Source organism: Hemiscyllium ocellatum, chromosome 1, assembly GCF_020745735.1.
Source record: "Hemiscyllium ocellatum isolate sHemOce1 chromosome 1, sHemOce1.pat.X.cur, whole genome shotgun sequence".
In the NCBI taxonomy this organism is placed as follows: domain Eukaryota; kingdom Metazoa; phylum Chordata; class Chondrichthyes; order Orectolobiformes; family Hemiscylliidae; genus Hemiscyllium; species Hemiscyllium ocellatum.
In genome coordinates, this window is record NC_083401.1 from 17,159,150 (window position 1) to 17,180,438 (window position 21,289).

Genomic DNA, 21,289 nt, shown 5'->3' on the forward strand with positions numbered 1-21,289 from the left:
AGTAATGAGAAGGGAGTAGTAATATATCCAGGGACACAGATAGGCATTACTGTGGCCATTGTGTACAATAGCATAAGAAGGAACAACATTGGATTTTGACTTGATCCAGCAAACAAACCAAAGGCATTTCTCACTTGTACAAGATTACATTTACATGCAATCAAATGGGAACTGACTGGACCCCATTTAACTGTGTCAGAAAGAGCTCAGGATGGTGTTTTGCCTCCCTGGTGCCAGGATCAAGAATCTCTCTCAATGGGCATGGGATATTCTGAATGGGGAGGGTTGTGGTCCACTCTAGTACTGACAGCATCGGCAAGAAGTCAAAAAGTGTGGTGCTAGAAAAGCACAGCCGGTCAGGCAGCATCCGAGCAGCAGTAGAGTCGCCTTTTCAAGCATGAGCTCTTCATCAGGAATGTCTTCATGTCTCCATGTCTTCATGTCTCCATGGCTGTGCTTTTCCAGCACCACATTTCTTGAATCTGATCTCCAGCATCTGCAGTCCTTACTTTCTCCAACATCGGCAAGAAGAGCGATGAGGTCCTACACGTGGAATTTAGTGAGTTAGGTCAAAAGTTAAAAAGCAAAACCTCTTGGGTTGTAATCTGTGCCATGTGCTAGTAAGGCTAGAAATAGGAAAGTCATCCAGTCAGATGTATGGCTAAAGAGCTGGTGTAGGAGAGAGGGCTTCATGTATGTGGATCATTGGGATGTCTTCCAGGGCAGTTGGGACCTGTACAAGAATGACACGTTGCACCTAAACTCCAGGGGCATTAATGTCCTGGCAGGGAAGATTATTCGTGCCCCTCAGGAGGGTTTAAATTCATGTGGAAGAGGATGGGAACCAGAGCAGGACGTCAGTGTGTGGAGTGACTGAGGAGAAGGTCAATGTTAAGTCAAGTAACTCGAACAAGACAGGGCCGGGTTAATGAATACAGCTGGACTGGAGAGCTGAAGTTTATTTACTTTAATGCAAGGAGTATAACAGTTAAAGCAGGTGATTGTTGTGGTTCTGTTCGCCGAGCTGGAAGTTTTTGTTGCAAACGTTTCATCCCCTGGCTAGGCGACATCATCAGTGCTTCGGAGCCTTCTGCAAAGTGCTTCTTTGATGTTTCTTCCGGTATTTATAGTGGTCTGTCCTTGCCGCTTCCGGTTGTCAGTTTCAGCTTTCCGCTGTAGTGGTTGGTATATTGGGTCCAGGTCGATGTGTTTGTTGATGGAGTTTGTGGATGAATGCCATGCCTCTAGGAATTCCCTGGCTGTTCTCTGTCTGGCTTTCCCTATGATAGTAGTGTTTTCCCAGTCGAATTCATGTTGCTTGTTGTCTGCGTGTGTGGCTACTAGGGATAGCTGGTCGTGTCGTTTCGTGGCTAGTTGATGTTCATGTATGCGGATTGTTAGCTGTCTTCCTGTCTGTCCTATATAGTGTTTTGTGCAGTCCTTGCATGGGATTTTGTAAACTACATTAGTTTTGCTCATGTTGGGTATCGGGTCCTTTGTTCTAGTGAGTTGTTGTCTGAGCGTGGCTGTTGGTTTGTGTGCCGTTATGAGTCCTAAGGGACGCAGTGGTCTGGCTGTCAGTTCTGAAACGCTCCTGATGTATGGTGAACCTCCTAAAGCAGGTGAGCTTAGAGTCTGGATTACTACATGGAACATTGGAGCCATTGCAGAAACTTGGTTGGGAGAAAGGCTGGACTGGCAGCTCAATGTTCCAGGGTTTAGATGTTTCTGGCTTGATACAGAGAGATGTAAAAGTGCTTGAGGAGAATGACACAGCTGTACCAAGAGAGGACATGTTGGAGGGCCCGTTCTGTAAGGCAATATGGGTAAAACTCAGGAGTGGAGTAATCACCATGGTGGATTACACCATCAACCTTCCAATAGCCAGCAGGAGATAAAAGAACAAATATGTAAGTAGATCATGGAAAAATGTAAAAGCAATTTTTTTTTGTAGATTGTTGTTGTGGACGATTTTAACTTCTCCAATATTGACTGGCACTCCCTCAATGCCAGGGGCTTAGATGGAGCAGAATTTGTTGGATGTTTCCAGGAGGGTTTCTTGCAGATAGTCCAAGAAGGAAAAGGGCCATATTAGACCTTGTGTGAGGGAACAAAGTTTCCGTGGGGACCATTTTGGGAACAGTGATCATAACTCTGTAAGTTTTAAAAAGATGGCTTGGTCAGATAGACATGTGGCAGATGGAATTTAGCCCTGAAAAGTGTGAGGTGATGCACCAAACAAAGGAGAAGTCAATGAATGGCAGGACACTAGAAAGCTCAGAGGAGTAGAGGGACCTTGGGATGCTTGTCCATAGATTTCTGAAGATGGCAGCACAGGTTAATAGGGCCTCTGGCACAGTTGCATTTATCAGTCACAACAGCCATTTTAAGAGCAGGAATGTTACGTTGGAGCTTGAAAGAATTTTGATTAGGCAGTTCTGGTCACCCCACTGAAATGATATGATTCTATTGGCAGGGTGCATTAATGGTCAAGACGTTAACGTAGGAAGTACGTGATCAGTAAGTTCAAAGATGGGACAAAGTTGGTGTAACCTGAAGGAGAAACACCTCAGACTATAAGATCGGCTGGTTAGAGAGGCTGAACAATGACAAATGAAATTTAATCTTGAAATGTGTGATACATTTTGGGAGGAGTAACAAGACAAGGGAAAGGATGTTGCCAGGGTTGGAGGGTGTGAACTATAAGGAGAGGCTGAATAGCCTGGGGCTGTATTCCCTGGAGCGTTGGAGGCTGAGGGGAGACCTAATAGAGGTTTATAAAATCATGAGGAGGATGAATAGGGTAAATAGACCAGGCCTTTTCTTTGGGGTGGGGGAATCCAGAGGGCATAAGTTTAGGGTGAGAGAGGAAAGATTTAAAATGGACCTAAGGAGCAATGTTTTCACACAGAGTGTGGTGCATGTATAGAATGAGCTGCCAGAGGAAGTGGTAGAGGCTGGTACAATTACAACATTTAAAAGGCATCAGGATGGGTATATGAATAGGAAGGGTTTGGAGGGATATGGGCTAAATGCTGGCAAATGGGAATTGATTAGGTTAGGATATCTGGTCAGCATGGATGAGTTGGAGCGATGGGCCTGTTTCCTCTATGACTCTGTGACTCCATGACATTGAACGGTTGTACCCTCGAAAATACAGAGGATCAGAGGTGGATATGTTGACAGACTTTTGAAGGCAGCAAGACAGGTAGATAAGATGGTTGCCTCTAAGGATACTTGGCTTTTGGTCAGGGCACTGTATATAAATGCAGGGAGGTTACGTTGGAACTGTTTATAGTGATCGTTAATCCACAGCTCGAGGACTGTGTGCAGTTCTCGTCACCTCACTACAGGGAAGACTGAAGGGTTTGAAAAAGCTTTCACCATGATGATGCATGCAATGGAGCATTTCAGCAATGAAGTGAGGCTGGATAGGCTTGGGCCATGTTCCTTAGAGCAGAGAAGTCTGAGGGGATTATATTATTGAGATGCACAAAGTTCTGAGGAACATAGGGCAGATAGGGATAAACCTTTCCCCTTATTAGAGGGCTGAATATTCAGGGGACATAGTTTAAAGCTAAAGAGTGGGGATTCAGAGGGGATTGTTTTCCCTGAGAGGGTGGTGGGTGTGTGGAATTCAATACCTGAAAAGGTGATAGAGGTGGAACACTCAAGATGTTTAAGAAGTATTTGGGTGAGCACTTATGCCAAACCACTCAAAGCTACAGGCCAAGTGCTAGAAACAGGATTTGAGTAGATATTGATTGGTGAGGTATGATGGATCAAAGGGTTTTTTTGCTTCCTGTAAAAACACTATGACTCCATTAATTTTCACACAGCAATATTGGCCAGATGATCCCCAGTTTTTTTTTGGGGGGGGGGGTGGGGGTGGGTGGGGGGAGAGGGGAGGGGGGTGTGACTGACTGTTGAGGGACAAGTAGTGGACAGAGCACTGAGAGAAACCTCCACTCTTCTTGAAGACAGTGCCCTGGGATTTTCTCCATCCACCCAAGAGGGCAGGCAGAGTCGAACCTTAATGTCTCTGTTGAAAGATGGCACCTCTCAGGGTGTAGCACTCCCTTGTATGCAACTTGGATTTCACACAGACGGCTCTCTTTTGATGTGGAAGTCATAACAACAATGATAAAAAAATCCCCAAAAATCTGAGGGTGAGCCACACAGTAACGGATCCCCGGGAGCAAATGATGTACGCTGACAGTAATGGCTACCTGAGAGTGAACTATATCGAGTAATGGATACCTGGCAGCGAGTTCCAGAGATTAATGGGCACTTGTTGATGCATTATGTGCTGTCAATATGAATTAGGCTTTCACACAATGACAGATTTACGTCAGCAATTTGTGTAATCGTCTGATTTTCTTTATAATCAGGTACATCACTCAGTGTTGGGTCAGTCTGATTCTGACATTCCCTCAATGAGGGAGTGTGTAAGTTTCTCCAGGTAGAGTTCATGACTTGTAGCCACTCAACGTGTGTTACGGAAATCAAACAAAAATTCCTGGGAGTTTGGGAAGCAAAATGTGCAAACATAGAATTGTGGGGTTGATGGGGCTCTTATATAAAGGAAGTCAAAAGCTAGATCTGATAGAGGCCTCAAGAATTTTGAAGGCGATTGATAGGGTAGATGCAAAGAAAATGTTACCAGTAATGGACGTTGGTGCAGGAAGCGAGTCCAACATTGTATTTATGACAATGTAGGCACTAACAAATCTAATGGCATTCAGGAGGGATGTGGATGACTTGCCTGGATGGGTGCAGCTCCAGCAACACTCAAGAAGCTTGACATCATCCAGGACAAAGCAGCCTGCTTGATTGGTACCACATCCAATAAGCAACCCCTCCCCTACCACCAATGCTCAGTAGCAGCAATGTGTACTAAGTACAAGATGCACTATAAAAATTCACCAAAGATCCTCAGGCAGCACCTTCCAAACCCACGACCACTTCCATCTAGAAAGACAAGGGCAGCAGATACATGGGAGCACCATCCCTTTCAAGTTCCCCTCCAAGCCACTCACCATCCCGACTAGGAAATATATCAGCTGTTCCTTCCCTGTCTCTGGGTCAGAATCCTGGAATTCCCTCCCTAAGGGCATTGTGGATCTACCTACACCAGGTGGACTGCAGCGGTTCCAGAAGGCAGCTCACCACCACCTTCTCAAGGGCAATGAGGGACAGGCAGTGACTCCCATCCCTCATAAGTGAATGAAAAAGACTTAGTCATCCAACACAGTTACAGTATGGAACTCACTGCCAAAAGTGATAACATAACTGCATTTAAGGGGAAGAAACAGAATGGTATGATGACAGAGTGAAATGAAGTGGGTAGATAGTGTGGGAGGAGGCCAATGTGGAGCTTAAACATTAGCGGAGACTTAGGAAGTACTTCCAAACACAAAGGGTAGTAATTGTTTGGAATTGTCTTCCACAAACAGCAGTAGATACTGGATCAGTTGTTCATTTCAAATCTGAGATAGACAAATGTATTAAGGGATATGGGCCAAAGGGAGGTAAATGGAGTTAGGCCGCAGATCAGCCAGGATCTGACTGAATGGCATAACAGGCTCAAGGGACTGAATGGCCTACTCCTGTTCCAATGTTCTTAAAGACATATTGGGCCAAATGGCCCGATTCTTTGCTGTGTGTATTTTGTAGCTCATTTCAGTGGAGAATTCTCCATGTCACACTAATCACCCTGTGATGTGAAGGCGCCCAAGCTGAGCATGGAAATTAATCACTGTGGGGGGGGGGGTGCATGTCTCTCGAGTTGTGACAAATCACCGGACCACCGCCCTCACTTCAGATTAGGAAAGAAGATAGTCCATGATTGGCAAATTCAGAGGTTGGAAAACAGCATTTTCTTTTCCCAGTGGAGAGGCAGGGGAGTTCAGCAAAACGTGGATGGGAGGATCAAGGAGGGCAGGATGGGCGGGAGGGGGCAATTACCAACCATCAGAGACACAGCTCTGCTTTGGGATTGGCACTCACAGATCTTCCTGGGCTCACTTATAAAAGGAGAGACTGTATCCCTCGGCCTATCCCTCCCATCTCTCTCGCTCTCTCTGACCATCCCTCCCTGTCTCTCTCTCTCTCTCTGACCATCCCTCACTGTCCCACTCTCCCCATTCCCTCTCTCTCCCTCTCTTTGACCATCCCTCCCTGTCTTTCTCTCTCTCTCTCAGACCATCCTTCCCTCCCTCTCTCTCTCTCTCTCTCTGACCCATCCCTTCCCATCTCTCTGTCTCTCTGTCTCTCTCTCTCTCTCTGACCATCCCTCCTGTCCCACTCTCTCTCTCTCTCTGACCATTCCTCCCTGTCCCACTCTCTCTCTCTCTCTAACCATCCCTCCCTGGCTCTCTCTCTCTCTCTGACCATCCCTCCCTGTCCCACTCTCTCTTTCTCTCTCTAACCATCCCTTCCTGGCTCTTTCTCTCTCTCTCTCGCTGACCATCCCTCCTTTCTCTCGCTGACCTTCTCTCTCTCTCTCTCTCTCTGTCTCTATTGCACATGGTAGCCATGAGGACACATCCTACTCTCGATTGGGCCTCGTTTCATCCAGCTCCAACCTCCCGCCATCCTTTAATTAGTCACAGTCACAGGAGCATAAGCCCTGCAATTAGCAGGCTGGCTGCTGGGAAGTGAAGGGGAACTTTCAAGAGGCACTCTGCAGCTTGTAAGCAGGTGGGCTCTGTGTCTGCAGCACCTCATCGCCAGCAGCACCAGAAACACATCGCATTAAGGCTGGAGAGCCTGAAGTGACCAGGCAATATGAGAAGATCATAGCAATGGCACGTTTCTCCATTCTACATCAAAATGCTATTTTACGCAGGTCGGGATGACTCAAATTGTTCCAATTTATTTTCTGTTACTTTGTCTCAGAGATAGATTTCCCCTTTGAGATGCCAGATACAAAACCCAAGCAACAAAAGCTGGAGGTCTCATGTCAGAATAATCATTGTTTACCAATCTCCTTCAGGCTCGGCCATGATGCAGATGTATATTGAACAGCAGTCTAAGTTAGCAATGCGCTGAGCATACAAAGTTCAATCTGATTATTGTGACAAAGCTCAGGATAAGACTGCATGGCACACACCGTCTCCATTAAAGCTATGATGATCCTTCTTGCTATGAGGGAGAAGGTTATCAGTTAATCCTGGGTCTATTTCTAAAAATCACAGTAACTTACCACCTGCCAAACATTCCATTCCCCACCCCCACCCCAGCATAGAATCAATCATAGAATCCCTGCAGTGTGGAAACAGGCCCTTTGGCCCAACTAGACCCTTTGAAGATTAACCCACCCGATTCCCATTCCCCCACCCTGTTACTCTACATTCATCCCAACTAATGCACCTAACCTACACATGCCTGAACACTATGGGCAATTAGCATGGTCAATTCACCCTAACCTGCACATCTTTGGACTGTGGATGGAAACCAGAGCACCCAGAGGAAACCCAAACGCAGACACGGGGAGAATGTGCACGCAGGCAGTCACCTGAGGCTGGAATCGAACCTGGGTCCCGCACTGCCCCAAAGTACAAGCCTCTGTCATAAGCTTGTAATTAATGCATCCACACGTCGAAAGGCAATGAACACAGCCCACAACTCTGTAAAATGCCTCCACAATAGTCAGAAATTAAACTTTACTTGCCAGACTACATTACTGAGATACGAGTGCAAAGTGTCAAAGGCTCCAGTGCAGCACTGAGGGAGCACTGCACTGTCTGAGGCACCACCTTTTAGACAAAGTGTCAAACCGAGACTCTTGTCTACCCTCACAGCAAGATAGAAGCATCAGCAAAAGCAAATTGGGGGGAGGTGATGGCTTAGTGGTGTTATTGCTGTGCTATTGATCCAGAAACTCAGGGAATGTTTCTGGGGGCCTGGGTTTGAATCCTGCCATAGCAGATGGTGGGATTTGAATTCAATGAAAATGATGGTCTAATGGTGGTCATGAATCATTGCTGATGTTGGAAAAACCCATTTGGTTCACTCACATCCTTTAGGGAAGGAATCTGCCATCCTTACCTGGTCTGGCTTATATGTGACTCCAGACCCACAGAAAATGTGGTTGACTCTTAAGAGTTCCTTGGGATGGGCAATAAATGCTGGCCGGGCCAACAGTGCCCTCATCCTATGAGCAAATAAGCAAAAAATGCCGTAGTCCTACTCTGCCATTAGGAAGAGAGAGATGACTGGTAGCAGTATAACCTGAGTGTTACCATGCCTCAGGGAGAATATCTTGAAGCAGAGACCTCCATGGTAATCTCAGTCAGTGCAAGAACTGAACCTCTGCTGTTGGCATTACTCTGCATCATAAAGCAGTTGCCCAGCTAACCAGAACATTAAGAGGAGTTGACCATGTGACCCCTTGAACCAGTTCTGCCATTCCCTATCACAGCTCAAACTCAATCTCTCCTCCACCTTCTCACCCCGATTCCCATATTCCTTCCTTTACATCCAAACGTCTTCACCATCTCAGATGTCAATAGGAAATGGCAGACCCTTTATCTTTATAACATGATCCTCTCGCTCAAAATTCTCCAGCCGGGGCAATAGTCTCAGCCCTAGCCCTGCTAAACATTTTCAGACTGTGATCTCTCTCTGTCTCGGAGATCACCCCGCATTTCTCTGAACTCCTGAGAGCACACGACAACTCAGCTCCATCTCTCCTGATTGGTCAGACCTCCCCATTTAAAAATCTGTACTGGGCCTTAAACACTCTTTGTATGAGATTCCTCTCCAGGAACAGATCAACCTCAAAACGTTTGCCACCTCCCAGCGCACTCTACTTCATGTATCCTCTGGTTTCACGCAAACAAAACAGATGATTTTGACTGTGACCACGTTGCTGTTTCTGGGATTTTGCTGTACAAAACAGAATGGGCCACCGTATTTCCTACATGATAATGGTGACAATACTTCAGAAGGGTTGAGAAACTATCATGAGGTCATTAAAGATGCCGCAGAAATACATATTTTCCTTCTTTCAAAAAGAATTCATCCTCCTGCCTCAAAGTAGGCTGTTTCGAGAATTTAGCGAGCGGTTGGAAAAGAGGCAAAGGCAAGGCTTGTTTCAGTTCTGGATCACCCATCAGCCCATACCCCATGATGCCTCACTTCTGCTCCCATGGCTTGAGTAGATTACTTACAATGTGGAAACAGGCCCTTTGGCCCAACAAGTCCACACCAACCCTCCAAAGAGCAACCCACCCAGACCCATTTCCTTACACCTAATATTATGGAAAATTTAGCATGGCCAATTCACCTAACCTGCACATTTTTGGACTGTGGGAGGAAACCCACCCAGACACTGGGAGAATATGCAAACTTCACACACACAGTTGCCTGAGGCGGGAATTGAACCCAGGTCTCTGGCGCTGTGAGGCAACAGTACTAACTACTGTGCCATCATGCCGCCTGGCTCCTGGTAAGCAGCCTAGCGAGCTGGGGATGATATCTGCAGAAACTTCAACCTTTCTTAAGGATCTGACCCCTCTCGGCCACGGATGCTGAGCTGGGGAGGTTGGAAGTTGGAATTAGAAAAATGTCCTCACTTTCAATCAAATGCTTCTCTGATTTTAAAATGAGAAAGTAATGGGTGTGCGAGGAGAGGCCCCCAGTCTTACAGTCCTCCAAGGGACCTCTCTGCTTTGGGGTTAGAGTCCTGAGGAGACTTGATGGTCTACCGGTATTATCGCTGGCCTGTTTGTGGAGAGACTCAGGGATTTGAATCCTGCAATGGCTAGTGGTGGAATTTAAATGCAATAAAAATCTGGAATTAAGAGTCTAATGATGACCATGAATCGATTGTTGGAAAAACCCCACCTGATTCACTAATGTCCTTTAGGAAAGGAAGCTGCCATCCTTACCTGGTCTGGCCAACATGTGCCCTGAAGCAGACTTACATCCAAAACATCGATCACTCCACCTCCTGATGCTGCCTGGCTTGCTGTGTTCTTCCAGCCTCCTACTTGTCTACCCTACATGTGATTCCAACAGCAATGTGTTTGGCTCTCAACTGCCCGATGGGCAATAAATGCTGTCCTAGCCAGTGACGCCCTCATCCTGTGAGTGAATTTTTTAAAAGATTAGCTGTCCTCACTTTCCATTTGTGTCTTGCCTCATTTCCTCTTCCTTGCTTTGAACTCATGTGGGTGTTGTGAACTTTGAGCCTTGACCCTTCAACTTTCTGACTCGCCCAAAGAGGAATGAGAGGTACCATGACAAACCTTGGTCGCTGGCCTGTGACGTCTCGGACACGTTGACTGCCAGCTGGCTGCTAAAGGAGTTCACCCCCATCATCGCCGAATGGCCCGATGTATTGGCAAGTGATGGAAGCTGGTTGTGGCTCCTGGGGACACTGTAAAGAGCTTCAGCAATATCTGCCGCTCGCTTCAGGATAATCTCCTGGGGGGAGGGTGTGGGGGAGAGACAGTTAAGCAGTACGTAGTTTGACAAAGAGATGAAATGTTTCTGAACAACATTTGAAGAGAACAATCAATTATAACTCGATATTGGAACTTGCAATGTGAGGCTTTTTTATAGGACTGGCAGAAACAGAAAGCTTGTGGAGTAAGATCAAATGACCACATTTGATTGAATGTCAAAAAATGTGGTGCTGGAAAAGCACAGCAGGTCAGGCAGCATCCAAGGAGCCGGAGAGTCAACATTTCAGGCATAAGCCCTTCATCAGGAATGGGAAGGTTGGCTCTCATGCTCCTCAGATGCTGCCTGATCTGCTGTGCTTTCCCAGCACCACACTTTTGGACTCTGACTCTCCAGCATCTGCAGCCCTCACTTACTCCCATATTTGATTTAATGCCACACTTAAACTGGGTCAGTTAAAGCTATATTTACCAGAGCTTGGAAGAATGAGAGAAGGGATCTCATGGAAACCTATAAAATTCCAACAGGGTAAAGACAGGATGTTCCCGGTGACCGGTGAGTCCAGAACCAGGAATCATAGTCTAGCGATACAAGAAGGAGTTAGTTATCGTTCTTCGGGCTAAAGGGATCAATGAGTTATGGAGGGTAATCAGGCACAGGGTACTGAGTTGGATGATGATCATATTGAGTGCTGCAGCAAGCTCAAAGGGCCGAATGGCCTACTCCTGCTCCTATTTTTGATCTTTCTAAGACAGTGAGGGTGAAGGTCACAATGGTTTCACTTCTGCCTGTCATTGCAACTCCATGGTTTGGTTGAACTTATTGTCAAGCATGGATCTACCATGTCAGTACAGAAAGGACAGAGGGTCTTGTGGAGGCGATTAGTGAGCAAACATTTCTGTCTGCTATTTTAGAGAAAAAGTAAAACTGTTTAACATAAATGGGTGGACATAATGGGCACAAAGAACATGTTGCAAACACATTACAGTCTGTATTGCCAAATATCAGAAACAGTCATGTAAAGACTGTCAAAATAAAAGATGATATTTTTCCACATTCTGGGACTGGGATAAATTGGGATTTGGAAAGCTCTGCCTGCCCTGGATTTTGAATACAGATTCAGAAGCAACTTTCAAAAAGGCAACTGAGGAAATACCACACGGCGAAAAAACATGTCAGGGACATAGCGCAAAAGTAGGGGAGTATCGGGTGACATGGTGGTTCAGTGGTTAGCACTGCTGTCTCACAGCGTCAGGGACCTGGGTTCGATTCCACCATCGGGTGATTGTGTGAAGTTTGCACATTGTCCCCGTGCCTCAGCGTGCTCCAGTTTCCTCCCACAGTCCAAAGATGTGTAGGTGAGGTGGATTGGCCATACTAAATTGCCCCATAGTGTCCAGAAATGGGAACGCCAGATGGATTAGCCATGGGAAATTACAGGGATAGCACAGAGGTCTGGGTGGGATGCTCTTCAGAGAGTCAGTGTTGACTTGATGGGCCAACCGGCCTGCTACTACACAGTAGTGATTGTATGAATAGGATGAACTGGATTGTCTATCAAAAGAACCACTGCTGGGCTCTTTCTGTGCTGGACTGTTTTGTGAGTTTGTTCCAAGAAGCCTGGGTGTCATTGCTAATTGTCATTCTGTCACCTACCTGGTTGTTGTGTGGCATTCCATACAAGGCTTCAACCAGGTCGGCAGCCCGTTTCAGCAGTACCTCCTGCAAAGAGAAACAACTCAGCTTAAACAGAGGGCTCCCTTTGTGTAGTGCTCATTCACCCCGCGTAGAGTGGGGAAAAAGCCAGAGAGATGCAGAAATAAATGTAAAAATGGCAGAATGAGACATACAGTGAGATAAATGTATTGAAATGGAGAGAGAGAGGCAGATAGACTGACAAATAATGAGACAGATGGAATATACTTATATTGATATGTAGGTCAGGTTGTCATAACTGTATTGGATCAGAAGGGGGGGGGTCTCTCATTAGAGGGAGATATGACTGTGACAGTTTGACCTCAGGGTCAGCAAACTTCAGGCAAGGAGAAAGGTTGAGGATAACCTGAGGCAGCCCAGGAATTGAACCCACATCGTTGGCATCTTTGGAATTCCTTCCCTACTTCATATCGCCTGTGTGGCTCAGTATCATATTTCAGTTTATAATGCTCCTGTGATGCGCTTTGGGAGATTTTATTGGAATGAAAGTGATTTGTACGTCTTCTCCGCAGCAGTAACATTGTATTCCTCACTCTGTTCCAATATCCTAATGTGCTTCGTACGGTATGACCTGCCCATGCTGCACGCAAAACAAAACTTTTCATTGTACCTAGGTGCATGTGACAATAATAAATCAAATCAAATCAATATATCAGGGGGTCAGTTAGCTGGACAGATGGTCTATGACATGGAGTGGTAACAATGGTGGACTGATTAAATGCTTAGAATTAGAGGAGATAAATATCTCAAAAGATTTGTGGGGTCAGAAGAGATGACAGGAAGTCAGAGCGTCATAAAGGGATGTGAAATTACGGATGAGGATTTTAAATTCAAGGTATTGTTTAATTGTGAGCTGGTACAGGCCAAAGAACACAGGGGCGGTCCGGGCAAATAACGACCCAGGCAGTAGAATTTTGAATGACTTTAAGTGACCTCATATGCAAAGTTCCTGTACGCCTGCCTCTGTACAAGTGCAGACAGGGACAGATAGAAATACAGATACGTTTCTGTATTTCTACTGATCTGATGCCTGAACCACCGTCATCTTATTGTAGTCATTTACTTGTGTTCTCTTGTTCATTCCATTCAGAATGGTTTTGAAATTTAATTGGGAGCTGAGGAATTGCAGAATTGGGGGGTTTAAATCCTGATCAATTAGGTGAATGGGCTGAAGAGCGTATCCTGGAGTTTTAATTTGTATAAATACGAGGTAGCATTTTGGTAAAACAATCAAGGACAGGATTCACACAATTAAAAGTAGAGCCTTGGGTAGCGTTGTAGAATTGAGAGACTTAGGGGTTCAAGTACATAATTCTTTGAAGTTTGCATCAAATGTGGACAGGGTGGTTAAGAAGACATTTAGCATGCTGGCCTTCATTGCTCAGACATTTGAGTGTAGGAGTTGAGATGGCATGTTGAGATTGTACAAGATGGTGAGACCTCTTCTGAGTAGTGTGCAGTTCTGATCATCCTGTTATAGAGAGGATAGAATGAAACTGGAGAGGGTTCAGAAAAGATTTACCAGGACTTAGCTGGGAATGGAAGGTTTGAGTTAGAAAGAAAGGTTGGATAGGCTGGGACTTTCTTCACTGGAGCATTGGAGGTTGAGGGGTGACCTTATAGAGGTTTAAAAAATCATGAGGGATATAGATAAAGTGAAGGACAGGTTTCTTTTCCCTAGGGTGGGGAATTTAAAGACTAGGGGGCATATTTTTAAGGTGAGAAGAGAAGGACTTTAAAAAGACATGGTGGGCAATATTTTTACACAGAGGGTGGTTTGTGTGTGGAATGAACTTCCAAAGCAAATGGTGGATGCAGGTAATGTTACAACATTTAAAAGACATTTAGATAAGTTCATGAATAAGAAATATTTGGAGGTATATGGGCCAAGCACAGGCAGGTGGGATTAGTTCAGTTTGATATTATGGTCAGTATGGACTGGTTGGACTGAAAGATTTGTTTCATTGCTGTATGACTCTATGACTCTAAATCCACTGATGCAGCAGTGAGCTGGTTCAAAACATGTTAACGTTTGCACAAAGTGGGAGACAACTTCTCCGTTTTTCTGAAGGCACTGTCTCCAGACTGGATACCTTCCTCTTGGTTGTTTTCGAGCTGGAGATAAGTTGACAAACAGCCCCACCACACCTTCTGAGCATCTGCCCTATCATTCCTTTATGCGGCTCAGTGTCACATTCAGTTTGATCGTGTTCTATTGACGTGTCTCAGGGTATGTTGTTACATTAATGGTGCTAAATAAATGCAGAACTGCTGTTGTTCAAAACAGAGTGGGCTGAATGACAGCCAACCAAGCTTCAATGTATGTTGCACTTGTGGGTGAAGGCTGTGAGCTCGACAGAAAGAGCGTGTCTACTTTTCATAGATGAAAGCAGGAAGGAGAGAATGAATGAAAATGGCAATGGTTTTAATTTTAATTTGATCCACCAATCCCACTGCGGTCTGTTTGGCTGTGACTTCATTCTCTGTTCCAAAAAAGCTCAACATAATCTGACAAACAGCATCAAGTTTGGTCAACCAATCACAGCTCTTTCTGTGGCTGTACAAATTGTTATTCCCCTTCTCGAGTTGGTTTTCTTGCAACTCAGTCCCGACGACTGCAAGATGGAAGCTTTGATTTTGTCTATCGTTCTCATAATGTTTAGGTTCTGAACTTCTAAGTACCTTAAATGGACAGATTTTAAAAAATGCATGCAGTTTTTAACAGAGTAAAGTCAGCAATCGAGGTTTGAGAAGTGATTTTATGTTATCTCTTTGATTTGGTTTGAATGGCTTTATTATTGTCACATGTACCTAAGTACAGTGAAAGGTTTTGAGTGCAGGATAGGCAGGTCATCCTGTCACGATGTTCATCTTTTTACAAGGTTACTATGCCCCTGAGTTTATTTTCTGGAAGGTGGTATTTGGCCAGGCTCCAACTAGGATGGGTTTGGAAGGTTTATTGGGGCCCTTCTTGTTTACCCTGACAGATAATGCCCCCGGCTTAAGGCTTTCATTTCTTAAAAAAAAATGATATTATCAAAGGGGAGTGGCCAGCTCGCTGTGTAGCTCACCTTCATTTAGGTTAGAGTTTTTGATTCAGTTCAGCAGCAGTACGAATGTGTGAAGATAGGCTGCTGGGGCAAGTCCAGTTGGGTACTCTCTCTCTCTCTCTCTCTCTCTTAACTTCAAGCCTTTAAGCCCTGGTTTGTTTCAGCATTTATTACCCATCCCTAATTACCCAGAGGGCAGTTAAAAGTCAACCACATTGCTGTGGGTCTGGAGTCACATGTAGGCCAGCCCAGGTAAAGATGGCTATTTCCTTACTTAAAGGACATTAGTGAACCATATGTTTTGTTCTGACAATCAACAATGGAATTATGGTCATCATTAGACTTTTAATTACAGTCTTTTTTTTGATTGAATTCTAACTCCACCATCTGCCATGGCAGGGTTCGAACTTGGGTCACCAGAACATTTCCTGGGCCTCCAGATGAACAGTCCAGAGATTGAACCAGGCCATCACCTCCCCCAACAGCTTCCTAATATCCCTCCTGAATGGTCTGGTCCTAATGTTTAAACTGTGCTCTCTAGTTCTATAGTCTCCAACCAATGGAAGTAGTTCATCTTTATCTAATTTGTTTTCTATCATTCATATCTTGAAGCCATCGGATTTAACAATGATAAATATTCATAGCTATGGTGATTTCTTTTAACATTCAGTATTAGAGAGAGATATCCTGGAGAATAATGGGGTTTCATTTACATTAACAGAGTTTCAAGAGAAAAAGTAAACAGGGTCCATTTGGCCCATCGTAAAATGAGCATCATTCCTGGTTCCTGCTTTCCTCCATATATATGTATATATATATATATGTATGTATACATATATGTATGTATACATACATATATATATATGTATGTATGTTCTATGTTCTCACAACCAGAAAACAAAGGCATAGCAGAGTCAACCCCTTATGTGTGTTAGAGAGGGAAATTCTCTCTGATGTTTGTAATGGGATGCTTTTAGGTTTTATTTTTATTGTGTGTTTTTAAATCTTTAAACGTGTTTTATGTAAAGGTTTAGTTTATTCCTTTTTTTAACTGTATTTTGTGCAATGAAATTCCACTTTCCGGTTAAACCTGAGTCAGCAATAAAAGACCATCTTGTTAAAACCAAAAAGATGATCTTTCAATCCAGGTTTTAGTCTGTGATTGAAATTATCCAGTGGTAACTTCAGCTGAAACCATAACTCATAAATCTTACCCAGGCAAAAAACTACACAGTGAAATCCAGAGACACAATATCCACCGCATCCCCCATTTGCCAGTAACAGCCTCAAAAACTCTGATCGAGTTTGTCAAATATTGTTTCTCCTTCACCGGACAATAATCTTCTAAATATCCAGTCATCACACTTTTTACAAAACAGGCTAGCATTTACTCGATTATAGATGGCAGATGACCAGATTTGGGCTCTCTATCTTATCTCTCCCTCCTTTCTTAAACAGAATTCCAAACTCTAACAATAATGAGAAAAGATAGGAAAAGTGATTGCAAATTGGACACAAAAAGCTCCCACATTTTGTAATGGAATGATTTTTTTAAGTGATGTGAAATTAATTGATGAGAAGTATTGTTTGTGTCACTTTAGAGAACTGACTGTAGCAGACTGTGTCTCTGTTTACCAGCTCGTCCAGTAGATAGCACATCAGAAAGGGCATGGTAGCTTCAGGAATGCACTCTGGGTATATCAGCCTTGATTATCCAGTGCTCAAGGCACTGGAATGCAGCATTGACCTGTAACCTGCCTAGACAGAAGTAGCTTTGACCTGTAACCTGTTTAGACAGAAGCAGCTTTGACCTGTAACCTTATGTCTAGACAGAAGCAGCATTGACCTGCAACCTGTCTAGACAGAAGCAGCTTTGACCTGTAACCTGTCTAGACAGAAGCAGCTTTGACCTCTAACCTTCTGTCTAGACAGAAGCAGCTTTGACCTGTAACCTGTCTAGACAGAAGCAGCTTTGACATGTAACCTTCTGCCTAGACAGAAGCAGCATTGAGCTGTAACCTGCCTAGACTGAAGCAGCTTTGACCTCTAACCTTCTGCCTAGACAGAAGCAGCTTTGACCTCTAACCTTCTGTCGAGAGAGAAGCAGCTTGACCTACAACCTTCATTCGAGACAGAAGCAGCTTTGACCTGTAACCTGTCTAGACAGAAGCAGCTTTGACCTCTAACCTTCTGCCTAGACAGAAGCAGCTTTGACCTGTAACCTTCTGTCTAGACAGAATTAGCTTTGACCTCTAACCTTCTGCCTAGACAGAAGCAGCTTTGACCTGTAACCTTCTGTCTAGACAGAAGCAGCTTTGACCTGTAACCGTCTGTCTAGACAGAAGCAGCATTGACCTGTAACCTGTTTAGACAGAAGCAGCTTTGACCTGTAACCTTCTGTCTAGACACAAGCAGCATTGAGCTGTAACCTGTCTAGACAGAAGCAGCTTTGACCTGTAACCTGTCTAGACAGAAGCAGCTTTGACATGTAACCTTCTGCCTAGACAGAAGCAGCATTGAGCTGTAACCTGTCTAGACAGAAGCAGCTTTGACCTCTAACCTGCCTAGACTGAAGCAGCTTTGACCTCTAACCTTCTGCCTAGACAGAAGCAGCTTTGACCTCTAACCTTCTGTCGAGACAGAAGCAGCTTTGATCTCTAACCTTCTGCTTAGACAGAAGCAGCATTGACCTGTAACCTGCCTAGACAGAAGCAGCATTGACCTGTAACCTGCCTAGACAGAAGCAGCTTTGATCTCTAACCTTCTGTCTAGACAGAAGCTGCTTTGACCTGTAACCTTCTGCCTAGACATAAACAGCATTGACCTGTAACCTGCCTAGACAGAAGCAGCATTGACCTGTAACCTGCCTAGACAGAAGCAGCTTTGATCTCTAACCTTCTGCCTAGACAGAAGCAGCTTTGACCTGTAACCTTCTGTCTAGACAGAAGCAGCTTTGACCTGTAACCTTCTGCCTAGACAGAAGCAGCTTTGACCTGTAACCTTCTGTCTAGACAGAAGCAGCTTTGACCTGTAACCTTCTGTCTAGACAGAAGTAGCTTTGACCTGTAACCTGTCTAGACAGAAGCAGCTTTGAACTCTAACCTTCTGCCAAAACAGAGGCATCTTTTGACCTGCAACATTCTGCCAGACAGAGGCTACACACTAAGCCTGAAACATCGCTAAGGGTTTGGTCTCCTTGGCCAAGTGGAGGAAGATAATGCACAAGTGTAAGGGAGAAAGCAGGAAATTGACACTCATGCTCATTTTATGATGGGCCGAATGGTCTCTTTCTTCATTGCAACACGTTTGCAACTTTGAATTGAGTGCTCTGATCTGACCACATGGGATGGAATGCTGATATTTTCTAAAAGGTGATGCAAACTGTTACAATTTTGCTTTTGAAGGGACCAACTACAAGCTTGCTGAAGTGACTAAGAATACAGTAAATGTGATCATTGCACATCTGTCAAAATTTGAGAACAAATAAAAATTTTGTGGAATCTTTCTTGTCAGATAGTTGTATTTGTGTCGATGGAGGTGACAGAGCATGCCTGTTCAAACCATCATGCCTGAGAAAATGATATCTCATTAGCCCTACACCCTGCTCATTGCCTGAAGATCACATTTTTTACCATCCAATCGGATGGCAGCTTCCATAGAATTCCTACAGTGTGGAGCAGGCCGTTTGGCACATCAAGTCCACATCAACCCTCTGAAGAGCATCCCACCCAAATCCAACCCTTATCTGATGCCTCACATTTCCCATGGTTAACTCACTTATCGTCCACATCCCTGGAAACAATGGGCAATTTAGCATGGCCAATCCATCTAACATGCACATCTTTGGACTGTGGGAGGAAACCCTTGCAGACACAGGGAGAATGGGCAAACTCCATACAGACAGAGGTCAGAGGATGGAATCGAACCCTGGCACTGCGAGGCCAGTTTACTACATTTAATAAAACATTTCCTCATCTCTCCCTCTGTTTCCTCTTCTCATGACATTAAACCAACATCCTCTGGTGTTCCATCACCCTGCTAGTAAAAATACTTTCTCCTCAATCTCTTGATGAAAACTCCTCACCTTTTTCAATGCTTACTGATTAACCAAGGTCTTACATTGGTGAACAAAGACAAACACGCAGACATAGGCTACTTTTGAAATGAAACAGAGTTGTTAACTGAGAAAAATGTCCACTATTTGTCTTCAGTTGCTAGATGTACATGTCTAGACTGTTCTGCTTCTCACTGAAGACAACAAATGCTGGAGAGAGAGCAAGCTAATGTTTCGAGTCTAGATGACTCTTCATCAGAGCTGACGTGAAACGTGAGAGTGCAGACTTCGAATTCTTAAGTGCTTATTATATGACAAGTTCTTCCTCTGTAGGATCATTCTTGTAAATGATGAATGTGTTCAGAAAAAGTCAAGGAAATGACAAAGCTGTTTATCTGTTTTTTATGTGCACAGGCAACAGCTGACACCCCAGGGATTGGAAGGGATGGTATTGACCTTGGCTGAGGACCTCTTTCAGGCATCCATTACACAACTGAAAGTGGAAGAGGATTGAGAGACTAAACAGCCTAACCCTGTTTTCGTGTGCTCAAGGATGATGTGCAACAACTCTCTCTGTTGTCCATGCAGACCAAGGGATTATATTGTGGTGTTAGGGGATCTTTAACCCATGACTTCCCAATGGATAGCTGAGAGTGATCTCAAACTGGCTTAGCATTACCTTGGGCAGAGTAGGACCCACTGCTAGAATTCAACATGCTGTTCATCTCCATTAAAGGATCGATTAAACTAGGAGGTAGTTAGTGATTTACAAAGGCAGTCAGTCAGTGTAACAGCATTAAGTTGAACTGTATAGTGCAGGGCTGCATTAATTCATTTTTAATGTCTTTTCTTTACCTTTGAAATATTTTGAAAATAAATATTAATAATAAGCCAACCCGAACTTGACTCTTCCAATTCATCAGGCCCTTGCGAAGGTTATAATGATTACAATCTGAACATCCATGGGGGCAGATGTTATTGATATCTGTACTCATCCAAACCAAAACAAAAAATAGAGAGGTCCCCAGCAACATAGGTGTCATTCATTCATATTCTCCCAAGATTGCAGCCATGGCAACGATCCATTGACGTCAACAAGATCTTTAACGCTGTAAATGCAGGCTCCATTGCTGCCATTCAAAGACAGGAGCTTTGCCCATGTGTTGTTATTGAAGCCCACAGCATCGCTATTACAGACCTCTCCGTAACGCAGTCTATAACTCACTCCCAGATATCCATTGTACCATGTACAAGAGCAACCAGTACCCCTTGATTCAATGAGAGCTGATTGCCATTATTCTATTCTTTACAAACAACAGCAACAACAAAGTCATCAAGTTTTCCAATTCCACAAACTACAACGCTGTTCTGTAGGGAAGAGTAGATGATCACTGATGTCATCACTGCTTGTATGAATATGCTCCAAGCAGATTGACTTGTCCTAGTTGTGATAATAGATTAGATTACTTACAGGGCCTTTGGCCCAACAAGTCCACACCGACCCGCCGAAGCGCAACCCACCCATACCCCTACATTTACCCCTTACCTAACACTACGGGCAATTTAGCATGGCCAATTGACCTGGCCTGCATATCTTTGGACTGTGGGAGGAAACCGGAGCACCCGGAGGAAACCTACGCAGACACGGGGAGAACGGGCAAACTCCACACAGTCGGTCGCCTGAGGCGGGAATTGAACCCGGATCTCTGGCGCTGTGAGGCAGCAGTGCTAACCACTGTGCCACAGTGCCGCCCAGAAGTACTTCACAAGTACCACGCTGTGGGATGTCCTTGGCTCATAAAAGGCACTTTGTAAATGAAAGACCAGTTTTTGTTGAAAGAGAGAGGAGAGGATTATTGGTAGATGCATGTCTTATGAATATTAACAACCACAAATCCTGATTGTTGACTTACGACTGCACCTTGCAAGAGTGTTCCACCAGGCTGTAACATAGTGGAGCACAATTAGGCCGTTTGGTCCATTGAGTCTACACCATGGCTGATATGCTTCTCAATGCTGTTCTGCTATCACCCCATAACCCTTGATTCCCTCACTA

At 44.5% G+C, this 21,289-nt stretch overlaps 1 protein-coding gene across 10 annotated transcripts in view; it reads right to left on the reverse strand.

Moving 5' to 3' along the window:
• The window catches only part of LOC132824232 (transcription factor COE3-like), a 516,826-nt gene that overhangs the window by 62,586 nt on the left and 432,951 nt on the right, over positions 1-21,289 (reverse strand). For all 10 annotated transcript variants that reach the window (XM_060839322.1, XM_060838666.1, XM_060839181.1 and 7 more), the window contains exons 12-13: positions 12,070-12,135; positions 10,257-10,434 (exon numbers count right to left, since the gene is read on the reverse strand). In XM_060839322.1, coding sequence (XP_060695305.1) covers positions 10,257-10,434; positions 12,070-12,135 — 244 coding nt within the window. The remainder of the gene's footprint in view (positions 1-10,256; positions 10,435-12,069; positions 12,136-21,289) is intronic.